The sequence below is a fragment of the Myripristis murdjan genome, chromosome 9 (assembly GCF_902150065.1).
Source record: "Myripristis murdjan chromosome 9, fMyrMur1.1, whole genome shotgun sequence".
NCBI lineage: Eukaryota > Metazoa > Chordata > Actinopteri > Holocentriformes > Holocentridae > Myripristis > Myripristis murdjan.
Window position 1 is genome coordinate 9,435,337 of NC_043988.1, and position 27,141 is coordinate 9,462,477.

General features: G+C 42.5%; 5 protein-coding genes across 6 annotated transcripts in view; 2 read left to right on the forward strand and 3 right to left on the reverse strand.

Moving 5' to 3' along the window:
- The window catches only part of LOC115365573 (titin homolog), a 29,470-nt gene extending 24,914 nt beyond the window's left edge, over positions 1-4,556 (reverse strand). Inside the window, exons 1-3 of the mRNA XM_030060656.1 lie at positions 4,348-4,556; positions 2,265-2,358; positions 52-1,406 (exon numbers count right to left, since the gene is read on the reverse strand). Of these exons, the coding sequence (XP_029916516.1) occupies positions 52-1,391 (1,340 nt within the window). The 5' untranslated portion in view covers positions 1,392-1,406; positions 2,265-2,358; positions 4,348-4,556. The remainder of the gene's footprint in view (positions 1-51; positions 1,407-2,264; positions 2,359-4,347) is intronic.
- A 1,470-nt stretch (positions 4,557-6,026) lies between these two features.
- Positions 6,027-15,707, reverse strand: rnf10 (ring finger protein 10). 2 transcript variants are annotated; one of them, XM_030060107.1, is made up of 17 exons: positions 15,141-15,707; positions 14,050-14,234; positions 13,438-13,643; positions 13,085-13,175; positions 11,649-11,833; positions 11,323-11,459; positions 10,499-10,653; positions 10,015-10,143; positions 9,634-9,874; positions 9,254-9,387; positions 8,802-8,919; positions 8,599-8,700; positions 8,329-8,466; positions 8,123-8,214; positions 7,917-7,974; positions 7,315-7,479; positions 6,027-7,203 (listed from the first exon to the last, which is right to left on the reverse strand). In XM_030060107.1, exons 1-17 carry the CDS (start codon positions 15,301-15,303, stop codon positions 7,130-7,132), a joined length of 2,373 nt encoding a protein of 790 aa, XP_029915967.1. In that variant the 5' UTR covers positions 15,304-15,707; the 3' UTR covers positions 6,027-7,129. The 2 variants fall into 2 exon arrangements, with proteins under 2 accessions (XP_029915967.1, XP_029915966.1); XM_030060106.1 differs by having other exon boundaries at positions 7,908-7,974.
- A 361-nt stretch (positions 15,708-16,068) lies between these two features.
- pop5 (POP5 homolog, ribonuclease P/MRP subunit) lies at positions 16,069-18,845 on the reverse strand. Its single transcript, XM_030060568.1, has 5 exons — positions 18,746-18,845; positions 18,523-18,665; positions 17,492-17,641; positions 17,086-17,169; positions 16,069-16,696 (listed from the first exon to the last, which is right to left on the reverse strand). Exons 1-5 carry the CDS (start codon positions 18,763-18,765, stop codon positions 16,590-16,592), a joined length of 504 nt encoding a protein of 167 aa, XP_029916428.1. The 5' UTR covers positions 18,766-18,845; the 3' UTR covers positions 16,069-16,589.
- A 338-nt stretch (positions 18,846-19,183) lies between these two features.
- On the forward strand, positions 19,184-24,291 carry unc119b (unc-119 lipid binding chaperone B). Its single transcript, XM_030060566.1, has 5 exons — positions 19,184-19,541; positions 20,271-20,384; positions 21,013-21,121; positions 21,344-21,516; positions 21,644-24,291. Exons 1-5 carry the CDS (start codon positions 19,313-19,315, stop codon positions 21,754-21,756), a joined length of 738 nt encoding a protein of 245 aa, XP_029916426.1. The 5' UTR covers positions 19,184-19,312; the 3' UTR covers positions 21,757-24,291.
- A 34-nt stretch (positions 24,292-24,325) lies between these two features.
- c9h12orf43 (chromosome 9 C12orf43 homolog) lies at positions 24,326-27,084 on the forward strand. Its single transcript, XM_030060565.1, has 6 exons — positions 24,326-24,500; positions 25,004-25,034; positions 25,713-25,811; positions 25,936-26,006; positions 26,122-26,209; positions 26,299-27,084. Exons 1-6 carry the CDS (start codon positions 24,383-24,385, stop codon positions 26,669-26,671), a joined length of 780 nt encoding a protein of 259 aa, XP_029916425.1. The 5' UTR covers positions 24,326-24,382; the 3' UTR covers positions 26,672-27,084.
- Positions 27,085-27,141: the final 57 nt, after the last annotated feature.

Below are 27,141 nucleotides of genomic sequence, written 5' to 3' on the forward strand. Positions count from 1 at the left end.
AACTCCTGGACAGAGACAAGGGACAAAAGCAAACCGAAAAGCAGCTCTTACCTTTTGGTCAGGTCAAGGGGCAAGGGGCGGGGCTTTACTGTTGGTCTCACTGGGGGACTCTGAGCTGGAGGTGGGTCCTCTGTCAGTTGCTTGATTCGCTGTTTAACTCCCAGTGGAGGTTCACCCTCGGGGACCGGCTGCACTGAAGACTGAGGTTCTGACTTTTGACCTGTTGCACCTGCCCCAGGAGAGGAGGATGAATCGAGGAGGAGACTGATCCGTCTCTTGATGCTACCCCCACCCTTCTCTTCGTCCATATCTTTCTCGCCTGCCTCTTCTTTCTTCATGTTGTCTTGGTCTGATACAGCAGGCTTGGCTAGACCATCTGCACCTTGCAGTGTTGTTGAGGCCCTGTCCGGGTCTTTTTCTGTCTCTCTCCTCCCCAGTGGTCTTCTCTCCTCTGGAGTGTTCTCCTTGCTGTTTGCCTTGGGGGGTTTACGGTGCAGTGAAAGGCCAATAGATTCAAATTTGGATGTGAGATCAGCTGAAAGGGGTCGTCTCCCAGCCCAGCGAGGGGCAGGACTCGGGGGCTCTGTCTTGTTGGGCGAGGGAAGATAAATGGCTGATACAGGCCTGGTCCTGGAGCCTCTGGGCTGGGGTCGGAGGGGCACGGCGGCCTCAGCTTTATTCTGTTGCTTTTCCTCTTCGTCCTGCCCTACCTGAAGGAGGAAACCCATGGACTTGGCTCTGGTCATGGAGGTCCCACCTGGTCCTTTACTGGATGCTATGGTGTCCTCCTCCTTTTTAGTGGTTCCAGACCACTCTGCTGCAGGGGGCTTTTTAGGGCTCCTAGCATAGGGCGAACTTAATGTCCCAGGCTTCTGTCTCTCTGCTGGCTGAGGAGGATTGGGTTTACTAGTGTTTTCAGGGGTAAGGGGAGGGGCTGGTTTGAATGGTTGGACTACAGGCTTGGTCGTTTGTCCAGTGTTCAGTTTAGGAGAAGGTTTAAAGGAGGTAGGAGCAGGACGGTTTGGGTTGGTTGACACTGGTCTGGCTCTGCCACTGACAACTGGTTGCTGTGGTTTTGGAGTGCTTGGAAGGTCAGGTTTGTATCCAGTGGGGCGAGTAGGCTCTGGATGGAGCTTAGTTTGGGGCTTAGGGGCAAGTATGGGTCTAATGGTGGGATTTTTCTCCACAGCAAAGGGTTTGGGAGTGAGTCGTGGCTTGGGGGTGGGGACAGGCTTATTGGGCTCCGGAGTGACTATAAGGGACCCCTGGTTGCTGGAGGGACCCTCAATGAGGCTCTTATTGCTGGAGTCAGTCAGGGGACTGAGGTGCAATCGTCCTCCCACCCCTGTCCTCCCCACCTCCCCAGTTTGAACCTCCACTTGTGCAGCCATCCTCTTCAATAGCACCTATAGGTGGGGAAATAAACTTATATACATCTGTTGAACAATGGAACTGAATCAATCTAAAGTGCTTGGCATTCACAGATGAAGTATTCAACAACCACAGCACTGTATAATGCAAAACAAGAATCAAGATTAGCTTCTTAGCACACCATCTATGCATCATTGTGGACTTTGTCTTGGGAGTGCCATACACCACAGCACAAGTCTATACCCAACCAAAAGCATTATTTACACAAGGCTATTGATTACTCTGGTAGGATTAAGCTAAGCTCTGATGGCTGAATGCATAGGGCAGTAGTGATCAAGATTATGTAGCTTTCAGGTGGCTCCTCAGACTGGGAGGGGCTGAACAGCTGTACAATGTCATTGTTTTTCTTCTCCAATATGTTGTAACACAGGCAGATCAGGCACAGACAATGAATTGGGCATTACTTTGAAAACACAAACCAGACAGCCATTATTCAGCTCCTCCCCTAAAGCATACTAAAAACTTATCTGTAAAAAAAAATGACCCATAACTTTAATAAAGTATACCATTAACTCAATAATGATACATCATTTGACTTTGTTTTGCTGATAGACTATGACAGCGAGTTCCAAAAGTTGTTTCTAACCTGAGGACAAACACCAACGACACTAACAGCCCAAGTAGTTCTGTGTCAGCCTTGTAAGAGGCTCCCTCTTCAGATCAGATAATGCTTTCCACATGTTCCTGTGTTGAGATACTCCTTAATGGCCTGTGCTCTTTGGCATGCCAGAAGAGATATATGCAAAGCAGCTTGCTGAGCCAACTATTTTGCTTTGGGAAAAAAAAAATGCTAAGCTACCTCAGCTGCTAGAGTGAATCTCTCCAAAACTTACCTAACCAGATGTCAGCCGTCTGCAGTGGAGTGCTGGATTTGGTTGTTACCACGCAGCGATGTCATATCACACACGGGGAAGGAATCGAAGGGGCCTGACAGCAAGAAACTTTGTGTCAACAACACATACAGCTTCCCACTTGTCAAGTCTGCAGCCCTTTGTGGCTGTGGCAGACAAATCACAGCTCAGTTACTACGGGCCAGCCCTTGTGCCTCTTCAGCGCTGCGTTCTCAGGCCTCCATACGGAAGCGAACTGAGCATAATGTTTACACTGACACAGACTTACACAAACAAAGTCACACCCACACATTCATGTCGATGGCATATGCACAGACAAAAAAATGAAAAATATGCGTTGGCAAAGTCATTAACTGATCGCTGCTGAATGTTTACCTTTTCCTGCTTATATCTGCACTATGCTCACTGCTCATGTCAGCACTCTCTGACTGCCTAATAAAACCAAGTAAATTCAATTCATAACAGTTCTAACCAGAAATACTGCTGGCCCTACTGTCTCGTCTCCTAGTAGCCTATACATATCACACCTTCATGTGCCTGTTTTGTTCTGCTGCGTGTGCCCTCTGTACACACAAACTGATAAAAGGCAACCTCCTGTTATGTAATGGTTGCTTTGATTAGTCTGATTCCATAAAGTCACTTGATCAAACACAGAAAATTAAAAGACAGGCAAACAGCGTGATATTGAGGAAAGGGGGGTTAGTGTGCTTGGCTTACAGAGATTGAAAAACTTGAGGCTGTAGATGTTGACAGGAAACGCCTTTGCTAAGATGGAATGCTAAACATTCACTGTGATGGTGGGTCCAGCACCGCAGCGGGGATGGGAAAGTGTCTGCTAAGGTTGGCTTACACAGCTGCATCTATATAACATTCATGATACAAAGAGCCTGGACACCAAGCCTCAAAAATAGATTTCAACTAAATGTATTTGTGTGCAAGTTAGTTTTACAAAGAATGGATAAAATATCTCCACCAAATCCACACAGTGTGGCTGATAAAAAAAAAAAAAAAACGTGGACATGCAAACATTACCTAGACAAAGCCATTCACAACATTAAGTCCAAAATTATGCCACGTGCATTACACTCAGTATGATATATAAGACACATCTTTAAGTTGTGCATTACAATAGTCTTTAACTGTCATCAAGAACCACCAAATCTGCACAGCTGAAAGCAGATTGTAGAAGAATAAAGCACAGTGTGGGCTGGCACAAGGTCTGCTGCATTTTGTCTTGGCACTGAGTGATAGTATCAAAGCACGTCAAGTCAATGATCACGTTCAACCAGCTATGCAGAGGAAATTTCCTAACCTCGACAATGTACTCTGACAATTGGTGTGATAACTTCAGGTGAAGAGGGGGATGCTATTCATCAGCCCTGACAGGCAGCAGAGAACAAAGCGTGGACACAATAGAGGCAGGCCAGCAGACCTGCGGTGAAAGTGCAAAGCTTAAAGCAACAGCTTCACGTCGGTTTTCTGCGGCTGTCAGAGTAGGCGAAGAGTTGAAATACTTACCATTAACATCGCACAGGTCTTGATAACGCCATAATCCAGCAGATACCTTACCTCTGTATCCAAAGGTCCTAATCCTCGGCGTCCAACACAAACTAAACTAAACAGCAGTCGGCGATATAGTTTTCACACAGTAGCGTTACTTTTACTTAGTGCGCTGTTAGTAGTTATCTTATTAGCTAACAATGTTTACATGGTTATATTGTGGACGAACTACTTTGCAACAAGTGTGTGCCCTCCGTCCTGTCCTGCTTGTCTCCCTGTCTCTTTCCCCGGTCCAGGGAAACGGTACCAAGCGGGTAAAGTTAGCTTGCTTGAGCGGCCACACAATAATGCATAAAAAATCATACAACTGTTTACGCCCGAGGCGCATCCGGAGTAAATGTGAGGTCCGACCTATTTAACAAACTCCTTGACAAAACTAATGCATCAAGTGCTCGCTGGCTAGCAACCGTCCGCTAGCGTTACTGACCCAAGACGCTGAATACGCAAAATGGAAACACAGAAGCTGCCTTTCTCTGGCTGTTCAGCCGGACTGGAGACAACTTACCAAGCGAGCAAGTCAGTTTTTGCCTCTCGGTCTTTTCCAAGCAACTCCAAACATGTGTAATTTCAGATGGATTATAGCGGGTTGTGACACCACTTGGATAACCTGGATGCTAACGGACTAGCTCACTTAGCTAGTTTAGTTAGCTAGCCCAGTGGCTGGCTATCCCGTGTCGGGTTGCACTGTTGTTGACAGGCTCGACTACTAGACCTGGAGCCGAGCGAGCCACCTGGCTGCGGAGCGACACAGCAGCGTCAAGCGCGCCGCAACGGAACACGGGGTTTCCGCTTCGCTGCTTTCAAAGTAAAAGCCTCGTCTACAAACTTGTTAGAACCAGGTACCAGGGTTATTGTAGCTTCGTATTTCTCATTGGTTTTTATTTTTTATTTTGTTTATTTTTTTGTCTTTGTTGTCAGTTCAGTTTAGTTTCAGTTAGTTTCCAGAGTGGATTTCCGGTTTATTTATTTATTTATTTTTTAAATATTAGTTTCAGTTTGGTTTAGTTCGGTAGTTCAATTTTTAGTATACTAAAAATTGAACTAATAAATAAAATAAAAATAAAATAATACAATAATAAAAAATATAATAAAACAATAAAATAAAACTAATATAGTCTCTGTATTACTTTAATTTAATTTTCATTACTATAAAGGGTTGTTTGTCAGAGGTATGGTTTAATAAGTTTTGAATACGTATTGAAATCCAAACCCAACACTTTGTGAAGACAATTGACTAAGTCACATAGACATCCCAATCTCAATTACAATCTGCACCAACACCTCCTCTTGCTTGTTGTGCTGACAAATTTAACCAAACAAATTTTTCAAGTACACAATATTCTCTCAGTTGGTTTTCTTTTTTCTAAAGCCTAGTTTTTATTTTATTTTCAGTTAACTAAAACGTTTTTTCCACAATTAGGTTAATTTTAGTTAACTATAATAGCCTTGGTTACAACCACAGGCCCTGATAAATATAGTACATATAATCAGCACTTGCACAGCTTTTTTTCTGAGATCTCCAACAAGCTAAGTTCTTCATCTATTAAACTGTTGCTCATCTCCAAGACCAGTTTTCGTTCGCCACTAAAATGCCTTCATTTTGAAGGCCAACTCGCCTTTCTTCCGGTACCATCAGGCTCAATCTGGCGAGTTTAACGTCGCTCTGACTCGGTCCTGGGAGGGAAGCGGGTTATGATTGGTTAAGGGTTTCCCGTCGCAGCGATTTAGATTTTACAGGATGTTTTCCTGATTAAACAAGATACAAACCAACTCATTCAAGGTGGCCACATGTTTGAAAAAGTTACACTGTAGAACTTTTAAGCCATATTTATGCTGTTACCACTTAAAATAAGCATCGGAACGTCGAAATGTTCAGACTTTGGAGGCCTTGGATAGAAGAGGGTCAAATTTAACATTTTATAACTTTCCCGGATGTTTTTGACTTTTTATGGCCTGTGATTAACCAGGTGGCCAGTTAACAATTAATCTCAATAAATGAATTGTGCTCTACCGAATAGATTTCCTACTGGGAAACTGGTTTGCCCTCACGTGGATCACAGGAATTACTGCATCAGTAAGACAGCAGCCACTGAACTACCCTGAAGATACCAAAGGGAAAGAGTCTTCTTTAAGATCCTTCGCACCAGCTAGTGACAATTACAGCGCCAGCAAACAGGCCATTAATGGATTGTGCATAATTGTTTATTCATTCCAACAGGCTAGTTATATTCACTAGCCTACAAACTTGCTTCAAAATTAAAGGTGATTTAAGGAGTCCTAAAACAAAAAAGGTCTATATTTTCCACTCCACTTTTGCAGTTTCATAAGCATTCTTTAAATGTCAGCAATTATCTGGCTTCACACATTTGAAACACTGAATTTAAACCACAGGAAGTAATGTGAAAAATTAGTTAACACTCTACAAGAGATGACAATGACAGAGGATGAGAAACTAACAGAGGAGAACAAAGTGCATATGTATGGTTTCACCAGGCAGAATATACTTGTTCTGTTGAACGGACAGACTTAGATCTCTGACAATACTGTGTTTTGCCTTGGTAGGGCATTATGGACTCATGTTGTTACAAAACACTAGGGCATCCATCTCAAACCAAACAATCCCCAAAATATGGTATGCATTGTCTTGCAGGGTGATATGCTTACAAGGTGTATTTGGTGGTCAAGTCTTTTGTTACCTTTTCTTCTGTTTGAAGATACAGGTCCACGCTCAAAGTGTTTGACCAGTAGTTAAGAGTATCCTGGAAAGCTTCAGTGGGTGTAAGGTACCTGCAGCTGGCTGACTGCTACTCAAATATTAAGCACCCTGAAACATTCTTTTCCATATTACTCTTCTAGATCCAGTATGCCATGTTTTGGGTCATGGAACTCAAGACAACACATAGCAACCACTTCTAAAGTGAGTTAGGCATCTGAGCTTTCTAGAACCTTGAAGCCATTGAAAAGCCTGGAGCACATACAATGTTAGCCCATGTGTCTCTTAGCCTGGCATCTATAACTAGATGTTGTCCATAAGGCCTTCAGTGGGACAGGAAGCTGCTGCAGAATGTTGACCTAGTTGCACTCCAAAATGTAAAATAATTGATGGCATAAACACCCAAACAGACAGAACAGTGATTAGAGCAGCATGAACTTTGGCTACATACTAAAACCTATTTCCATAGCTTGTAGTTCCAGAAAAGATCTGCGTGGAAACAAAAACACAGGCAGTAGGAGAATTCAACTCAAGAAATAAGATGATAAATGATGATTATGAACTTCAGTGTTGTCTATTTTGTGTGAACCATGGATGTGCTGAACAGAAGTTTCTGCTTTTTCTTTTTCTTCTTTCCTCCTTTCTCATCTGAAACAGAAGATGCCGAGGATGAGCGTCATACAAGCTAAAATTAAAAGAAGGCTATTTATCAGTTCCTGCTAAAACCTTACTCTTACTAGTAAATCCCTAAAGCCTGACCTGGGACAACCACGGGTTGTGGAGAGGAAGTTGGACCATTGCCCAGCTGCAGAAGCGCCTCCTCAACTGCCTGGCTGAAGGAGTTTTGGAAGCTGGGCACCGGGATGCGGTCTGAGCCGTCACTCTCTCCATCGCTGTCTGCTGCTGGGGGAGCCAGCAGCTTGTCTGCAGGTTACAAGACACAACACAAACTTATTACCTCTTTATGAAGTTATGCTGATCAATAGTTGTAAAATAAGATAATGCAGATAATAGAAAACAAAACATATTTCAGCAACCTGCAGTAATTTCACCCACAATTTCATTGAATTTTGGGCCAACTGCTACAGTCCACTATCTAGAGACTCCATTTCAACTGCTGTTTTAACTACAATCGGTACATATACGCCCTCTAGAGGGGACACTGAAATGGAACTTCACCTTAGAGAACACAGCTGTTCAAGTATTGAAATGTTTAGAAAATTCAATTCTGAATTTGTTTATACATAACTTATCATAGCAGCATTGAATTTTCAGTAACTGACAATATGAGTTCAAACTGTGTGTGTTGTGTGCCTGACAGTGTTTTACAAGCCCCTACAATATCAACACACCTGCACTACCTTTCTTTGGAGTGATCCTCGGCCCAACATCAACTCTGGCTTTTCCATCTCTCAGCATCTAAATGGGATACAGACAGAGGGGTTACTGCCACGTCACATACATGTAATACATGTGTAATGTCAGCACCTCAGTTGTTGTGTGTTACCCTGATCCCTAAGGCAGGCTATTTGAACGGTTATGTTGAGTGTGAGTCTGCTAGACACACCTGTGCAAAGGACATGCAGTGAGACTCGTCCTCCACACTACCCACGACGGGTGAAGAGCTCTGCCCATTCAGACTCGGGAACATCATCCCATCTGAAAAAAATGCAGAAGCTTAATCATAAGTCATGTACTTTCATAAACAGTCACTAGATCTAAGTGGAATTATGGCTCTGAACAATATGTCACTGCTGGAAGATTTGCTCTCACCAGAGGCAGGACTGCAGCTGAGGGGTGAAGGAGGAGCGAAAGTGAAGTCAGGTTGAACCAGGGGGCTGCTGTTCTGAGGAGGCGAGCCGAACGCTGGGAACTGCTGAAGGTTCTCCAGTCCGATATGCACCTCCGGGTCTGAAGGGAGACATCGGTGCAAATACACTGTCATGGAGTGGTGCGACTCAATCTGAAGTCATGCAGGTTGATGTGAATTTTTTTGGAGGTGTCATGTAGAGAAGGAGATATGAATTGCCTGGGGGTACTTACATTTACCCTGTTTCTTGTTCTCCTCGATTTCAATACGCTTCTCCCTGCGCTTCTCATCCCTCACTTTCTTCTGCCTGAGGCGCTTTCTTCTCTCCAAATCATCTAATAATTTGGCGGAAATGTTGGAACAGTCAACAAAAAGTCATCAAAAACATTTTGTCAACAGTAAATTCATTTCCAGAGTTCATGTAGAGCACACTGACCTGCAAAAGTGTCCAGGGTTTCTTTGGACAGGATGGGCGGCTGCAGGGCCAACTCGCAGATGCTGAACTCGCATGTGAGTGGCAGATGAGCCAGATAGCGATGTCGACGACGGATCTCCTACAGAAAAGTCATACGTGGTTGATTTTTCACTAAAATCATGCATCATCAAACTGCAACATTTTTATGACCTCTCAAACTGAAAATAAGACATGAAAATCCAGTAATTAACGTTGTATACTACCCTTTAACATCTGAATTTAATATAATCAAGTTATTTTAAGACTTTCAGCAACAGCAGACATTATGAATGTAATGTATTTAATGTCACCAAACAACAAACATGCATCCTGGAATGTATTCAATAATAAAACCAACCATCAGCAGAATTACACACTTTCTGAAAAGTTTAATTATCTGAACACTATAGCAGTACTGTCCCCTCATGTCTTACCTCAGTGACTGTCTGTCCCTCTATCTCCACCACTGTGGCGGTGATGGAGTCTGGACTGGCCTCCAAGCTGCCATATTCACGCAGAAGACAGCGTACATTCACAGGGTGCAGGAACATCTGCTGGCAGTCCTCAGCTGGATGGAGAGAAACAGGAGTAGAAGACAAGCAAAATTAAGCCTTTGAGTAAATGCTGAATGTGTGAGTAGAGTAGAGAGGATCAGAACAGCAGACAGAGCAAACATTTTACTATCAGCTGGTATTGAATACAAGTTATGTCCTAGAGCTATCAAATATCCAAAACCATGATAATCTTGCCAGCATTTCCATGGCATTAGGAACCCTGAAATGATCAGGCAGGAATGCTGGAACAGACTTCCTACCTTGGTAGAAATAGTAGTAGGGTCCATGTTCCACGCTGGCTGGGGGACGACTTGGTTCTGCCTGGCTGGGAGGGCTCTTTTCAGCGCACTGGGGCTCTGGCACTGCATCCACCATAGCCTCAGGAGGCTCCTCCAGCACACTCTCAAGGAAGCCCTCAGGGAAGTCAGGCTGCTGTCCAGCAGCATCCTCTGGGAGCTCAGCCACTTCATCATCAAATGCAGAGGAGTAGTGCAGCACAGGCTGGAGAGGGAACAAAACAGAAAGGCTCTCATCAATCACAGACCAGAAACACCACAATGCAAGGAAGCAGGAACTGAAATAGTGGGGAAGAAAATGTACAAACAAAATACTGTGTGAAAGAGATGGTTCCTTAAACTCACCTTGGTGCTGCTGATGTTGGTCATCACTTCCTCCACAGGGGAGGGTGGGTCCTCCAGAGTCAGAGGGGACAGGTCAAGGCTGTCTCCAGAACTCAGCCTTTGTTGCTTCAGCAATGTTTCCTCTCGCTCCTAAACCACAAACACAGAGCCAGGAGGTTGGATGTTCAGTCAGCTAGGTATGATCACATTCTGCATGGTAGGAATGCCCCTCATTAACCAGTATTTCTGTATGTGTAACAGTCAAAGGAATTAAAATTCTGCGGTAGTTCTTTCTAAGCTAATCTATATGATAGGACTGTTAAATGTTACAAATGTATTGGCTGATAAAAACCCATTTGTTAGCCTGCTATCTATTACACTTTTCCCCATTCCTGACTAATTTAAAGCTGAAATGATTTTATTTTGTATACTACTGCAGTCAAGTGCTTCATGGATTGCCTCATTCTGTTTAAGTGTATACTGTCAGGCATGTAGCTGTAGTTACCTGCAGGTGACACAGGGCACTCTGGATAAAGCAGGCTTCAGCATCCTCCTCCTGGCTGAACTGGGCCTGCAGGGTGGCCTTCTCCTCCGCCACCAGGCTCAAAACCTGCGCCGGGGACGCCAGCAGCAGCTTGGAGTACTGGCTAAGACATGTGTCTGAAAAACACAGGGTAACACAGGCTGAAAACAATGCAAGGTAATGGTACTGAATCCATTTTTTAGTAACAGATATGCACCTGTAGCTGGAAACAGGGATTTATCATGCCAGTAAATTGTGCAGTGTCACACCAGCGAGAAACTGTTCTGAAAATGGTGAGTCATCAGTCTCTCACTTATGTGTAATGGAGCAGATTAACATAGTACCGATGTTGTAATTTTTTGTGGGGCGATACTTTGAGTGATAAGTCTAGTTTTATCACATATCACTGTTTGGGTCTAAATTATGATTGAAATTGAGATTCTAGTGTTAACGATGCTTTAAATCACAATAGAATTATACCTTCTGAACCACATGACCAACATTTATTTTAATTTTAGATAACAGTAGAACTAAATGACCATGTTTACTTTCACTTTCTCATGCAGGGGTGGTGCACCACTGCTAAATGAGTACAGTGAAAACAATGGCAGTACATTTTCAGCATCACTGATGTGTGGTTCTGACTTTGTGAGAGAGCTGTTTATGTCCATTAATACTATCTTGGCTGTCCTACAATGCTATCTGAGCTGTGTAAAAAAGCAGGTTTGTTCTCTTAATCTGAGGCTACTTCCCTAATGCTGACATAATAGCAAATGTCCAGGGGCACAGACATGCCCATGGCTCACCTCCAAAGCGAACAGGTTCCTCCACCTTCACCCACTGAGAGCTCGGCATGGCCACCAGAGTCCCTTTCTCTCTCCGCATTAGACGCATGGTGATGAGGTCACCAGCCACATACTGCCGGGTCTCCATAGCAACCACACTGCAAAAGGAACAAGAGTTGCAGTAACTACCTCTCTGTGAAGGCTGCTGTATTCTTACTCTTATCTGTACTTGATTTAAATGTCCTAGTTTTATCTTCAGTGTAGTTCAGAGTTACTGTAAAACTTGTACACTGGAAATTTGGGAAGAGGTCCAAGTCCAGCAGCAGTGCTGGTTATTTCTGACTCACCTCTTCAGGTCGGCGATGTGCACGGCTTCGTAGCAAATGGGGCACTTGGACCAGCTCTTGTCACTGAGAGACAGGTAGTGCAGCATGCATGGCCAGCAGAAGATGTGTCCACACCGTGTGATTTGGGCTGCCACCGGAGGGTACAGGCAGATGGGGCAAGAGGGTACCTCATGGCTGTAGATGCGCTAAAGATGTACATAATATATTGTCATTAGTGTGCCACTGCCTGAATAAGTGAGAACTTTTAAAACACTGTTTCCTGCAGGTCTGAAATGGTTTACTATAGGGATGTCACGAGAACCAACACATCGGTATCAAGTCAATGCCAATACTCCAAAAATACAACGGTACCTGTTTTTCTACTGCACAGCAGGTACTGAATGTATGATTCAGCCTTCAGGGGGTTGTTACATATTCTTCCGGGACAGGGGCAGTATACATATGATTTACGCTTGTTCAAGTGTGTGCCAAAGAAAAATGCCTACCAGCAGGCAGACAAACACACGAGGTGCAGCTGGAGAGGCAGCTCTGCCTTGGCTTGTCCAAAATCTAAAAAGTGCAATCTAAAAGGTTGTTATTTAAGCACAGGTGACCTTTTGTTTGTTTTACATATTTGAAGGCTTAAATACTTGAATGTTCAACAGATTTTAATAAAAGGAGTGTATGATGAAGGAAATGGAATTTTTTCTTTTTTTTACCATGATATCAAAAAAAGGTATTGAGTATCATGGAAATGCACTGGAACCGGTATCGACTACTGAATTTCTGGTATTGTGACAACCCTAGTTTACTTTATTTATTGGATTAATATTAGAGCTTCTATTAGACATATTGAACTGATGTCTCACATTCTGTGCCCAAACAACTACATAACCGGTTATACTCGACAGGTAGTCTACAAGTTTCCCCACTTTGCATGTATATGTGCAAAGAGGAACTGTGACCAGCTGTAGGCACAATAGGACACCCAAACACTGTGCTTATCCTACTGCAGAACTATTTTCCTGCTTGCAATGTGCTTGCAGTAGTATGAGGAGGTATTTCTGCAATAGATGAACAAAGCATTTGTTTAAGTACCAACTTACTTCCACTTGGTTTTACTTGATACTCAGAATTAATGGGAAAGTGGCTTGAAAATGGGCTGAACTGAGTTGTGTGAAAATGTGCACACATCAGCACTAAGTTGGAAACAAGGTATACTATTTTCTTGGGACGAATGAATAAACAATGGTGTTTTCTTAACCCTAACCCTAACCCTAAGGATAAATAAAAAGCAAACGATTACTAAGATGGGTTGAAATATACCTAGGCAGGCTGCCCAAGTACAGCCTGTGTGTGTATGATACAACTGAACAGGTAGCACATATTTTGATACCCTATTAGAGGTAGCAGTTAAAGTTACAGATAATACACTTCAAAACATGAAAAACACTCACCACTTGCTGCACACAGTCCCAGTTAACCAGAGTGTCTGGGTCAGTGAAGTGAGCCTTGTAGTCCTGGTCGTCTGTCACCACAAACTGGCAACTGAAACACAAAATGTCAGCTTTAACACTTCAATGTTTTGAAGAATTACTTCTTATTATATTATGGGGGTTTCCCCTTTGCACTTGCACCATTTACTACTTGTGCTGGCTCTGCTATGGTGAGCAGGTGTGATCTAGTTTGTGTAGCAGCATGCAGACACCAGTGTGTGACCCTGCTAACACCCATTTGAAAATCAGCCAAGATCATAGTCATAATAATGTGAACTGAACATGATGCTCTACAGCATTAAAGTGGTGCTCACTTGGCCTGCAGGAAAAGCTCCTTGTTGAAGGGCTTGTGCTTGTGGCCCCACTTGTTGCGGCGGCCCCAGCAGGAGTGGCCTCCTTCTCCGATGCCACCATTGCCCCCGCGGGGTTCAAAGGTGAAGTTTAGCAGGTGGTTCAAGCTTATCTTTTTAGGTCCAGCAAACTGAGCCGGGCTAAACTCGGCCCGGCGCGTCTCTGCTACCTAGAGAGGCAAAGGAGGACGAGGATCTGTAAACTATACTGTGAGCATTCTAAAACAAATGCATTGTATCTGCTCAAGTTCAAATTCTTCATATATTTACAACAGAGCAGTGGTCCCCAACCCAGTCCTCAAGGACCCCCTGTCCTGCAGGTTTTGGTTTCAGCTCTACTCTTGCACAACTGACCCAATTAAGGTCCACATACGTTCATGCATGTCCTGTTCAGGTAGATCTGTTTCAACCAATCACCATGAAGCCCTTAAATGGATCAGGTGTGAAAGAGTAGCACTGAAACAAAAACCTGCAGGACAGGGGGTCCTTGAGGACTGGGTTGGGAACCACTGCAATAGAGAACTGGTTAGACCAAAGAGAGTTCAGAGTACAGTGCAATCCTTGAGGAATACTGACCTCCTCACGTCGTCCTCCACCTGCGACTCCATACTGTCGTCCTCCACCTCTCTGAGGGGGTCTCTTGTCAAAATTCTTGCTTTTCTGTGAATTGGTGCGACGAGGGCCTGGAAAACTGTCACTCTTAGGAAAAGAGGGCTCACGCTTGCGACTGTAGCGCTTCGAGCCTCCATTGTTCTTACCATCTGAGAATATAATAAAAACATATATATGAGTGGCATTATTACAGAAATATCTTTCAAATGGCAGTACAAAACATAAAAAGTTGATAAAGTTTGGGGACACACTGTGGAGGGTTGTGTGTTACTGAAGTTTAGTAAATGGGTGGGGTTACTATTTCCTCTACAAGTTATAAAACCAGCAGTTTTGTTTTTGTTATTCATGGCAATGCAAGAAAACAACTGATAATGCTAAATCTAACCACTGAATCTTTTTGTGCTCTGGGATAAAATTTGTGATTTATGTCATTTTCTCCATATTAAGTCAACCACTGCTGACTTAATATGGACACATTTCTCAGATAAATGTAATTTATATCTTGCATTTTTTACTGAAAAGGAGCAACTGTCTTCATTTAAATGCACTCTCGGTTTGATCAGGCTGGGCACCATTTTCATAGATCTTAGGTGTATTTAGAGCCTTGGCTTCACTCAGAACTCAGTGTAAGAGATGGCAGCCCAGGCTTCCCAGTAGTGATGGCTGCTATTACAGAAACTATTCTTGTGACAAACGTGCAAAAAGTAGAGGCCTCACGCAGGCAGATTGGAATGTGCACGGGCACAAATAGTCAAGAAAAAGCACGACACTATATATAAAGTTGGTGCGTGTTAACAGCTCGTCCGTACATATATGTTAATCCATATAAACAAATGTATTAATGTGTTTGAAATAAACGTAATGAGCAGTGTGCAGTGTCCCCAGCTCCGACTGCATAAGAGACAAAGTGCTTTGACAGCGACGTCATCCGTATTAGATAAACAAACCATGCGCTGCAGCTAGGCCCCAGCGGGCCACACAGGCACAAGTATGCACACATCGTGTTCAACCCAAACCATGCATTACATGAATGCGACATAGTTGAGGTTTGTCACCTGTTTTGGGTTTAGATTCGCCAGGTGCCGGTCCTGTGGAGCTGGAACGGGGTGGAACCTTGCTGCTGGTGCTGCTGTTGGGGTTTTTCTCCATGTTTGTCTCCTTGCGCTGAGAGGTGCTGAGGCCGAGCTCCGTCGAGAGAGCCGCCGAGCTCTCTAGCATCAAACAGAAAAACGGGAGATGAAAGCGGGCTGTAATAAGTGCGGGTCAGGCGACGAAGGCCCTGATTCATTTCTGTCAAACGCGGAGACCCCATCACGGCGACATCTTGACAACAAAGCAAACCCGAGAAATAAATAAGAGACACAATTTCGGCGTCTCAAGTTATGGAGGCTGTTGGAGGAGAGGACGAAGGCTCGCTACGCGGGGCCAAGACCCCTAAAACTGAGCTTTTTCCCTCGAGTAGGAAAACGATATGCCTCAATAAGGCGTTGGACGTTTTCCAAACGCTGGAAAACGCGTTAGTGTTGAGTTTTTATCCAAAAAAATATGTCCGTTAGAAAGAGCTTGCACTAATGGCGACGGGTCGCCAGACAGGAACCTGAGACCCGGATGGTTCTTCTACTGCGTGCAAATCTGTTTTGCACAACGCACCGCTAAGCACTATGGGAAATGTAGTAGGAATGTAGGAGCAAGCGGGTGGGCGCTGAACGTTAAAATGAATAAACGTTATTTTAAGTATTCTATTTTATTACATCAGCTTTAGACTACAATTTTTTTCTACTACTATGATGATAAATAATAGTCTTTTGGTTTCCACAGGCTAGTTCCACCACAAAACTCCAACTACACATAACAGAAGTTGCTTTCATGCAGCTACATCCAGTAAAGTAATCCTTATAATGTTGCCTGATTTTTCCTATGTATGAGCACTTTGAGATATTGTGCTGTAGCATGTTTATGAGTGGCATCATAAATACATGGACATCTTCAAAAACATTGCTTTAATTTAAGAACAAATGAAAAAATACAGCATATACAAAATAAACAGTATATCAGAAATAATCTGCATCTGCAGTTTTAAGGCCTGTTGTACGATACAGAATATATTTACATTTTAGGTATTAGGCTGACACTCTTATCCAGAGCAGCTTACTTGTTAAACTTACTTGCTTGTGTCTAACTAAAGACATAATTGTGGGATTGGACCTGTAATCTCTGTTCCAGGACATTCCCTGTAACCACCTGGCATCCTGCTGCCCCATGTCACCTAGATCATTTTACAAAAATCATAGTCCCTCTCTTCCAGACTCAAATTTCTTCACACTACAGGCATTCAGCAGCTGCAGTGAACCATAAGTGTCCACACAGTTCGAATTTGATTAATTCAAATAGTATGCATGTTTTTTTCCAGGAGTCCCACATTATAGAGTGACAGAACTGGTTATGTCCAAAGTGAATTGAATAGCTCCTGCTTTTCCACTGCTTGTGGCGTGAAAACAGTGAAATCATTCTTCATCATCTTCTCCACTCTCTGCTTCATCTTCAAATCCCCCTTCATTTCTTTTAATCAGGGAGCAGTTCAGTATTGCTTTGCGAACTTGTAGTTTCTCTTCTGCAAATGAAAAAAGCAACATATTTGTCAGTCTTGTATTATATGACTGTTGTATGCCAAGAACACAGTGATCAACGCCATTTGACAAACAGGAACAAGCATATGCAGTGCCTATCATAAGTAAGTATCATAAGTATTCACCCTCCATGGACTTTTCCACATTTTGCAAAGGTGTGAGTCTCTGTTTTTTGTCTTAATTATGATTTGTGTCACAACTAAAAGTATTCAGCACCTTCAGAGCACTATGCATGTTGGGATAATCAAATGGTAAAAAGCCCAACACAATCAATTTGAATTCCATGTTGCAACACAGCAAAATGTGGCAAACTGTAGAGGGACAACTAGATGTAATTATAATGTTTAGCGGAATAGGACAAATAATTTCTTACCTTCGCTTTTACACTGAGGGAGCATTCGATGGAGCTGCTGGGTGTTGTATCGGATCAGAAACTTCTGGCATGTTCTGATTGTTCCTGGGGAATGTAAGGTATTTTTACACAGTGTTTAATTGTTAATTAGCAGCTGAGAGTTTTAGGAGGCCTGTCTGATTCATCATGAAACGGGTCTTTTTGGTCAAGCAAGAAATCATTAGCACTTGTGTGTTCTGATTATCATGAAACTAGAATCAAAGCAGTCAGCATTTATCATCAAGTTGTGGACACTGCAGATTTGACTAAATAGTGAATCACTATAAGAAGTGTTGTAAAGGGAATGGAAACGACCCATTACCGGCCCATTACAGAACTGATATGCTTCTTAAATTAAATTACAGGGCTGTTATTGAGTTTCTCTTACCTCCCACATGCAGACAGTTCAGGAAACATGGCACCTTCTGCCCTTGATTTTCAACACTGGTAATAAAAGGCAGTGCAGACCAGATGAGTCTGTAGCAATTTTTGGGGCACCGCAGGAACACTATTCCAGTATGGGCGTTCAGATATTTCACTAGGAGGGGGAAAAAAATAACAGAGAGAATACTCACTTGATGCTACATCATCATCATCACCTGGTGCAGAGAGCATTCCTTCACATTTTAACCCTCCTGTTCACTTCAAATTTACTAACATCTTTTATCAACCCTTGTCAATTTGAAAATGATTATAATACAAATTGTTACTCAGATTTATGGGTCAGGTACTTTGTGTGTCTTGTCGACTACCTAAATAGCCTTTTAAATAAAACATAACACCCCCATACATCAAAGTTGCTGTGGGAATCATGTTTTCCCTGCCCTGATGTCACATTAACTATCAGCGGTTCTCACACTGCTGCAGGTGTGGGTATGTTAGGTGAGAGGCCTATAGTAGAGGCAAGTTTTTTGAGTTTTTAGTTCTTCAGTGTCATCCAAAACAGCTAAAACAAACGTGTGTAAAATGTTGATATTTCTTATATGTTTTATACAGCTAAAGCAGCCTGGGATCAAACTGACAGCAAAGAGACACAGATGTGAACAAAATGTGCACAGGACATTGAACACATCTCATCATGTTAATTTCAAAAAGTCATGAAATATGAAGCCAAAAGAAATTATGTTATTCATGTATTTAAAGACATTAAAGCGACTGGAAATAACTGATAACTCATTGGTATCATCAGTCAAGAGTCAGGCCAGAGGTTCCCAAATGTTCTCATGTCAAAGCCTCCCCAACAGATGTAATGTGATTAATTCCCATCTGATGTTATTTAGGTAAAAGGGAGCGATCTAAGAAGATTTTTGCTCTTGGATATGACTTGGTGCAGAACAGGACAGCTATTTGCAGTGGAGGCGCTGCCACTTAGCAAAGTCACACTAAATCACAATAACATGCGACTGTAGTTGTACATACCGGAGAACCGGAGGCTGCACAGCGCTGCTCCGTAGTCTCCGTGTATGCGGGCCACCGTGGCCCTCACCGCCTCCCTGACAGCCCGGTCGTCCAGCAGCAGCAGCCGGCTCCGGTCCGACACATTCAGCTCACACAGTAAGTACCTGCCGACAGAGGAGCTGCTGTCACTGCACCACGAGAATCACACACTACTGACAGTAAATAAAAACGGAACATGTTTTACCTCGACTTCTGGCGCACCATGCCTGCTGTTTTCTTCTTCAGTGGCAGTTTCCCCTGTCATTCAAAACTGCGTTAGCGCCACCTGCCGGAGACTCCAGTTAGTGGAAAAAAAGACAATGGACAAAGTAGCAGCCGTAATGGATTGTAGTGATGATAAGTAGAGGTAGAACCATTCAGCTCCCACCCTCCTCTCATCCTCCAGCGCATGCACGGAAAACAAAGACCAAACAAAACTTCTCATTTTTATATTTCGCTTTACAAAACCACAAACCTAACGTTAAACGCGCTATCACTAGCAGTAGTAGCCAGACACATCATTCAATACAATGGTGAATTAGAATTTATGGCAAAACAAAAATGCCGGGGTCGCCGGGGTTCTGCATCAGGCGTACCCTTTTTTGGTAACTATGGCAACCGCCCGCGTTCGCAGCCAATTACAACGTTACTTTCTCGTCCTCACGTTCACGTTTCACGCCATCTTGAAACGGCACCCGCAGTTTCTTCCAAATCGCTCCCCGCATAAAGAAGCGCAGCAGCTTCCTCCAGCAGAGTTGCCACGGCAGCCGTTATGAACGGTTCTCGAAACAAGACGGCGCCGGCAGTCAGCAAGAACACAGAGAGCGGCTCGACGGCGACTCCCCGGGAGAGAAGTAAGTCTGGTGGAGGAATGCTGAAGAAACTCAAGTCGAGACGGAGTCAGACGGATAAGTGCCCCGTTGTCACCGAGGATGAACTCCGGGCGCTGGGAAAAGACATCTCCCCGGACCACGTCCTGGGGCTCCGCGCTGTTACCGAGGGTACGTCGCTTAGCTTCACTGAGGCGGTCAAAAATCACACTGCGAGGTCCATGATCGGACACTTGGACTATTTTTTTTTTTCTTCTGGTCCTTTCATCCTCCCAGTTAAACCAGTTAAATTTAGCTATGCGTGGCCTAAAACAAACAACCGACCAAAGGTGTAAGAGCAGTCAAACAGCCAACATTGTAGCTGTTTCTGCCTGTGCATCCTATTTTTTCAAGGCACAGCGTTACAACTCCTTGGTCTAATCATGCGTCCATAATCGGACACACAGTTAGCAGCAGTGCCAGTTAATGCTCAACGCATGGTAGCTACTGTTTTGGCCTTTCTCTGACCAGACAACAGTGGCATCACTTCCCTTTAAACCACGGCTGTTTGATTAAAGCTGGCACTCTGGGTTATCGTATTGCCCATTAACTTCCCACAAAACTGGGAGAGCAGACTTTAGTTAGCCTAGCTGTAACCTCTAAGTGTTCGTCTGATGTTAGCCGAATTTAATAAGATATGATCAAGCTGACATGCTTCATAATATGTGTGTACTGTTACATAACTCTGCTTATGTCCAGGTAAATCGGCTAAATGTTATGAGCTGTTTGTGTTAACGTAATTGGTAAAGCTCCAAAGACATGTCCGATAATGGATGTTTGTTAGCTGTCCGATAATGGACGTGTAGGCTTGAGTGCATGGAAGTTAGTCTCACCGCTAACCAATGCCATTTCCTGATCTAGATTATCTCTGCAAACCCGAAGACAACATCTACAGCATCGACTTCACACGGTTCAAAATCAGAGATCTGGAGACAGGCACGGTGCTGTTTGAGATAGCCAAGCCCCCCAACTGCGGTGAGTGAAGATGCAAGTTATGCCACTCTGAAGCTCCCTGTAACATTACACTACATGGTATAAACCGATATCATCAAGCCTTGAGTCTGCTCAGAAAAACAAACAATGCAGTTATTTATTCAAAAAGTGGATATAAAGTTTTTTTTTTTTTTTTTTTTTTTTAATCAGGGTATTCATACAGGTTATACATATCTTAACTGTTTGTGCACAGCAAAAGAAAATTCTGTTAAGTTTGTCTGAAAGCCTCTGCTGGCAACCTGATGTATTCTTCATGACAGCAGTCAATCATTTAGTCCTTTTTTTTTCTACCTGTAACACTGTACTCAGATATTGAGGAAGAGCCTCTAAATCTTTAAAAGTCAAAGGCTTTTCACAATATGTTGGGGTGTGGATAGTTATTTGAATTCAGGCATTTATTTGTAACATTATGCACCTATTCATAATATCATAGTATCTCTTAAATATTATATATTATTATTATTATATTATATAATTCACTATACATTTACAGCATTTAGCCATTGTCATCCTATTTCTCACACCTCTTTTTGTTAACTGTAAATATTAATCACCCTGTTTAAAACTTGAAGACAGTCAACAGTTTTGAAAGTGGTGCTTTCTGTGTTAGGTCCTACAGAGCATGAAGAGGAGAGTGGAGATGTAGACACCAGCGCGGGGCGTTTTGTGCGGTATCAGTTTACACCAGCCTTCCTAAAACTGCGCACTGTTGGTGCAACGTAAGTGTGCGGACTGCACAGAGGAAATGTTCTAATGTAACCATAAGCCACTCTTTTGGGGAGGTGAATGGTTAAGCATAATCAAATATGCAGTAAATCATACTTTTTATGTCTTGCTGTGGAGAAAATCCAATTTCCTAACAGACCAGCTCTTTATATTCAACTTTTATCACAACTGTTTTGTAAATGTTGTGTGTCTTCTCTCCTCTCTCCAAACCTCAGTGTGGAGTTCACAGTGGGTGACCGGCCCATTAACAGCTTTCGTATGATCGAGAGGCATTATTTCCAAGGGCGCCTTCTCAAGAACTTTGACTTTGACTTCGGCTTCTGCATTCCTAACAGCCGCAACACATGCGAGCACATTTATGAGTTTCCACAGCTCCCAGAGGACCTCAGTGAGTTCTACTCTGCTTTGGTCACCCTTGTTATGTAGCTTGCATTTTTTTACACATATTTTACACATAACCAATTTCTCTTTCTCTCTTGCTTCCTGTCTTTGTGTCTTACTTTCCTTACTTCCAGTTCGCCAAATGGTGGATCATCCTTACGAGACCAGATCAGACAGTTTCTACTTTGTGGATAACAAACTGATCATGCACAACAAGGCAGACTATGCCTACAACGGTGGTCAGTAATGCCTGAAGGGAAGAATGTGTGCAATACATCCCAGGTGTCAGATTACCTGGATTATAACCACCCAGAAATCTCAATTTTTTGGGGGGACAGAAGTATTCTTTCCTTTTCAGACATTCCGAAGAACTTGACAACGATCTTCAGAAACAACGGACCACGTCTACCTTGATAAGAAATCAATGATTAGATACCTCATACTGCTCAGTTTCTGGGATCTAGAGTAGCATTCTGTTAAATATTTCTCCGTGATGTAACTATCACTGAAACCTCTCTGCGCTGTCTTTCAAATTGTCATATTTTTAAGTATCTCATGTTATTGCTTGGATTCTTTGGCCTTGAGTTTGTTGCCATTGCTTCTGGGAGAGAACACTTGAATCACCAGACTTTGTTGCAAACCTTGAAGATTCTGGTAATTATGACTTCTTTTCTTTGAGTATACACGTAGATGATATCACTTGGTCGGCATGTTGAAGTTTATTTGAACTACCTTTTGCAACTGACAATTGTGGTTCCGTTTTGGAACAGCGAGCATTGACTTGCACTGACATTGTGCTGCAGTATTGCCGGTCATTGAAGATCCTGTAGCACCAGCTGACGTTATCCGTTTGACTTTGATTCTTCTCTAGTTATCTACTGTCAGTTTGAAGACTTAGGGATAAGTGATTTCCATTTACTTTAGTAATCATCGAGTCACAGCAGACAGGCCTGGCAGCCAGTTTATCAGGTAAATCATCGGGTCCGCTGCGCTTGTAATGAGCTGGACCCCTTTTAACTAAGAAGCGTGTGTATTCTTCTCAAGGTGTCAGGTGTAATACTCATCCCAGGTCAGTTAGGTGCCTGGTTTTCATCTGCTTTGTGCTTCTCCTTCAGTCTCTCCTGTTGTTGACTGAATGTTATGTATTTATCACATCAAAATTTGTAACCTCTAAACATGTCATGAACCAAAAACCCAAAATGAAGGACCATTTGGGGTTAGCAGAATTGACATGCCTTACAATGATCACATGTCCAAAATTGTTTTCTATCTCGCCCTCTGTTCAGTCACAGTAACTGAATCCCTTAATAGCTTATTTAGCAAGCAGCAGTACTGTGAATCCCTGTCTTTGGGAGTTAAGTTTCCTGAACAGAGTGATATACCTAATAAACTGCTCACTGTGCGCAGCGTGACCGCACAGTGTCTGATGTAGCTTGGTCTGAGAAGGGCATGTTTGTAATCGGAGAGTGTGAAGGAGATGCAGGAGGCTCCCTGTCTGTGTCCGTCTTCATAGAGGCCTTGTTAAATTGTTCAGTTGCTGCTTCACATAATCTGGGCTTCCTGATATTCTGCATCGTAACATCGATTTTCTGTGCCTTGTGTTCATACGGTCGTTCTCTGTTTGTAAGTGAGAGAAGCCTGCACTCCATTACCCATGCTGCAGTATGACATGTCTTTCAACTGATGAGCTGAAGGCGCCCAGCTCTTAATATCAAGCTTTCTGTTACCTATCATGTTGTATCCTGCAGTGCTGCCTGGTATGCAATAAGATGGCATTTTGTATACTCATTACATTATCTTATAAAATACTGGATTTACAGTTTGAGGGTATTGGGTCAACATTGACATCAGTGGGTGTGCATCTGTTGGAGCAGAGTAATCTATTTTCCTAAAGGAGGGAGTGGGGTATGTTTTCTGTACCTGTACAAACCTTGGACCACACCACTCATAGACACACTGTATCATCATGGCTCAGAGTCCTTATGCATTCACTCTGTAAGCTGCTGCATGAGCATTTTGTTACTGACAGACTGTTACTAATGCTGCCTTAATGTCATATTGGATTTACCATGAATACAAGCTGCCATCTGGGGAAAAAACATTCATGTCCACATTCCTGATTGTCACTTCAAATTGTATATATGGAGCTTTTTCCATGTTCTGATACCAAGCCCTTGAAGTTATAAATCCTGACAGAGCATCAACACCAGCGATAACATACTGTAGACACTCCTCAGCAAACCAAGGTAGTAGAAATCAAAATGATCACTTATAATAATACAGTCAACCCGAAATGCAAAATGCTAGGAATGTCCGCAGCAGTTCATTTATGATTGATTTTTAACACACAAATAGAAATGCTTATGGATGTGGGCATTCCATTGAGTTAAAACATGAATATTTTGAGTCTGTGCAGTAAAATGACCCATTTTCCCAGTTCTTCCGTTGTGACTTGAACGCAGCATAAGGTTCTGGCATTAGATGTCCACTGCTCTGTGTTTGAAATGTAATATGGGACAAAGAAAACAGTTTAACATGCATATTTTGCCTTTATTTTTCATAACGAGAAATTATTTTCATGACAGCAATGGTATATTCATTCTTTAAACCCATAGCTCTTGTATTTTGAGACCTTTAACTTCCTCTGTTAGTACAATGTGAGGATCATGATACAGCTACCTAGACTTTTTTTTGTTACATGTTTAATATTGTGTCTCGTTTGAATGGTTTGTTTCTAAACGTTATGTGAAGAGAGTGACGAATAAAAGCACATCTGACGAACGCGCTGTGCGTGTCCGTTACTGACAGACTACATTACCCACAATCCTTAGCGTCAAAAGAGGCAACACACTAGCACAACATGTGTTTGTGTCATGGCGGCGCCCGTTGGAAAGATGGTTGGAGTGTGTGATGATTCTTCTAGTAGTGAGGATGAAGATCTTGAAAAGTTTAAGGAGGCAGTTTGGGACAACCAGGCGGCCAAGACGACAGGTAAAAACATTTTCTGTACACGTCAATCACAAATGATCCAGGAAGTGAACATTCTGCATAGCATAGAAAGAGACATATTACTGTGATGAGAGCAAAGCGAATATGTCTAACCAAGTGCAAGTGGCTGATTTGTGATTAAACGCAAGCCATCAGAATTAGAAGTTACCTTGGAGCTCGTCTTTCTTTGCATTTCTCAGTCGCATCAGCTTCTAGAGAAAAGCTTGGTAACAGTGAGTGCTGCTGTTTTCATACTCTTGAAATGCACCAGTTTAATCGAGTCATTGCATGTTTTTAATGGAGCCCAAACCATTTGATCATTACCAGAAGATCCACTTCTCTAGTAGAGCTGCATTACCACTGAATGACATAATGAGCGAAACGTCTCCTGCAGTGGAATTAGCTTATCCAGTACAATGCAGTCCTCTCACTAATGCACTGAGGTACATTACTTGGGTAAAAGCACTAAATGACCTGATGTCCTCTGCTGCTCTTGTTTGTTTTAGATGCAGAGAGCAATGGGAAGCATTCAGGACGGTAAGTTAATTCATCACAGTGATGACCAGTCCTAAATCCACATTTAAGAAAATGGTAGCTCCACCCAGATGTATTTATATATCATATACTGTGTCTTATAGTATCTAGTATAATTTTTGTTCATATCTCTACACACCACATGCATGTTCAGAGCAAGTAAAACATTTTCAATTATAATAACATTAGAAAGCCCAGGCTCTCCCAATGTGCATGTTATCCCCATGAAACTGCATCCTGAAGTCTAGATGGCAAATATGAAGAATTTTTAGCCCTCAAGTTATGAACTAATGCATGAATGTTTTTATCAAAATGTACAGCCTGATGAAACTCCGTTGAAAATAAAGGAGAGAGTGACTTAAGTAGACATTTTCTACAAGATCTCAACTTTCAACTTTCACTTTAATCTGTAAGAAAAATCTAATTTAAATCCTCAGTGGCACCATACATTGTCAGTAAATTACACAGGAGCATCTCTAAGACTTCACAGTGCTCTGAAACTTAACAATGTTTGTTGTAGACACTAGGGCGTAATGGTCCTATTAGAAGGTAGAAATATACCTATTCTGCAGCTGCCAAAATACACAATTTCTTCATTTAGCATACATTACATATGAATATCTTAATAAATAAGACGTGAAAGCAGGTTTTATGTTGTCGTGTTGCTGTCTGTGAAATCAGTGTCGTCGTATCTGAGCATGAACACGATGGCAACGAGCTCCAGGTCACCCAAGGGTTTCGAACACACGTCGCCAAAAAGTTGGGACAGTTCCTTGACAGGTATTTTTTAAAATTTTGGATTTTTAATAGTTTAAAGTGATAATTTCATTATTTTGTTTGGAATAGACACCCGTCCACAGATGATTTACGGAGCAATCCTACTAACGTGCAATTTGACTCTCAGTTACATTTCAGAGACGCAAGCTGCGACTCCATCCAGTGTCGAATCACCGAGATGTGATGAGAGTGATGAGGGTAAGGTTTTCTGATTGTGCTGGTATTTGCGTTTCTTATACAGTCATAATATGCAGTGTTTGCTATCAACTCATGAAATTCATGGTTGGCCATATATATATATTTCTTCTTTCAGGATTTCGTCTGTTTTCAACCTCAATCCCAGGACAGATCCCAGCTCAGCCCACAGCCCCTGTGAGGCGCCGGCCCGTTCCCAGCTCAAGGTTCAGCCTCTTGTTGTTATCGTGAGAGACTTGATCAGTTCCTGTGCTCCTCTGTTTAACTTTGTTTTCTCACATTTCCCTGCTGACAGTGACAGCGACAGCGAGATGGAGACGAGGCTGAGGGAGGCAGCAGTGTCAGTCGCAGACCTCCTACCGTCCTCGTCGCTGCCCAGCACGCTCTCCTCTCCCACGATGGAGCCTCCCTGCACAGACAAAGTAAAGAAAAAGAAAAAGAAGAAAAAGAAACAAGCAGAGGAGACCGAGCAGAACCCTGTCCATAAGAAAGAGAAAAAAAGGAAAGTGAATCAAGAGGAGGGTGAAGAGGTAGTGAGGAAGTTGAACTCTGCAGGGTCTGAACATGAAAATTCAGAGGAGGGGAGCATACAACCCAAAGTCAAAAAGAAAAAGAAAAAGAAACAAAAAGCCACAGAAGGAAATGCGGAAGGAGATGCCTTGAACTGATACCCTTGTGACTAATTTGTTGTTGTTATTGGATGTTTGGTTTTGTTCCAAATCTGCTATTTGCTGTCAGAAATTACACTATTTTTCGTTGCGATACATAATTTAGACGCAGGTCCACATACATTCCCGTTATGAGAGAATAAAGGTGTTGACAAATGATAAGCATTTTTTCTTATGCTTTTGATTGTTCTTGAAATAGTCTTGTCATAGAAGATTTGCATAAAGTTTTCCAAAGTTATTTCCATTAATCCCCCCATTTTCAATGCAGTTACATTAATTGTTCCACTTTACTAAAGAAGCAGTTTACATGATGTATAGGCAGCATACACAATTCATGAGTGTTCATTACAAAATGTATTTTTTTAATAAAAATACTAAATGTATTTTTTAATAAAAATACATTTTGGTGTTGATTTTCTATTTATTTTGTGTGTGTGTAATCAAAAGTGAATTTATTCCAGTGTTTGTCC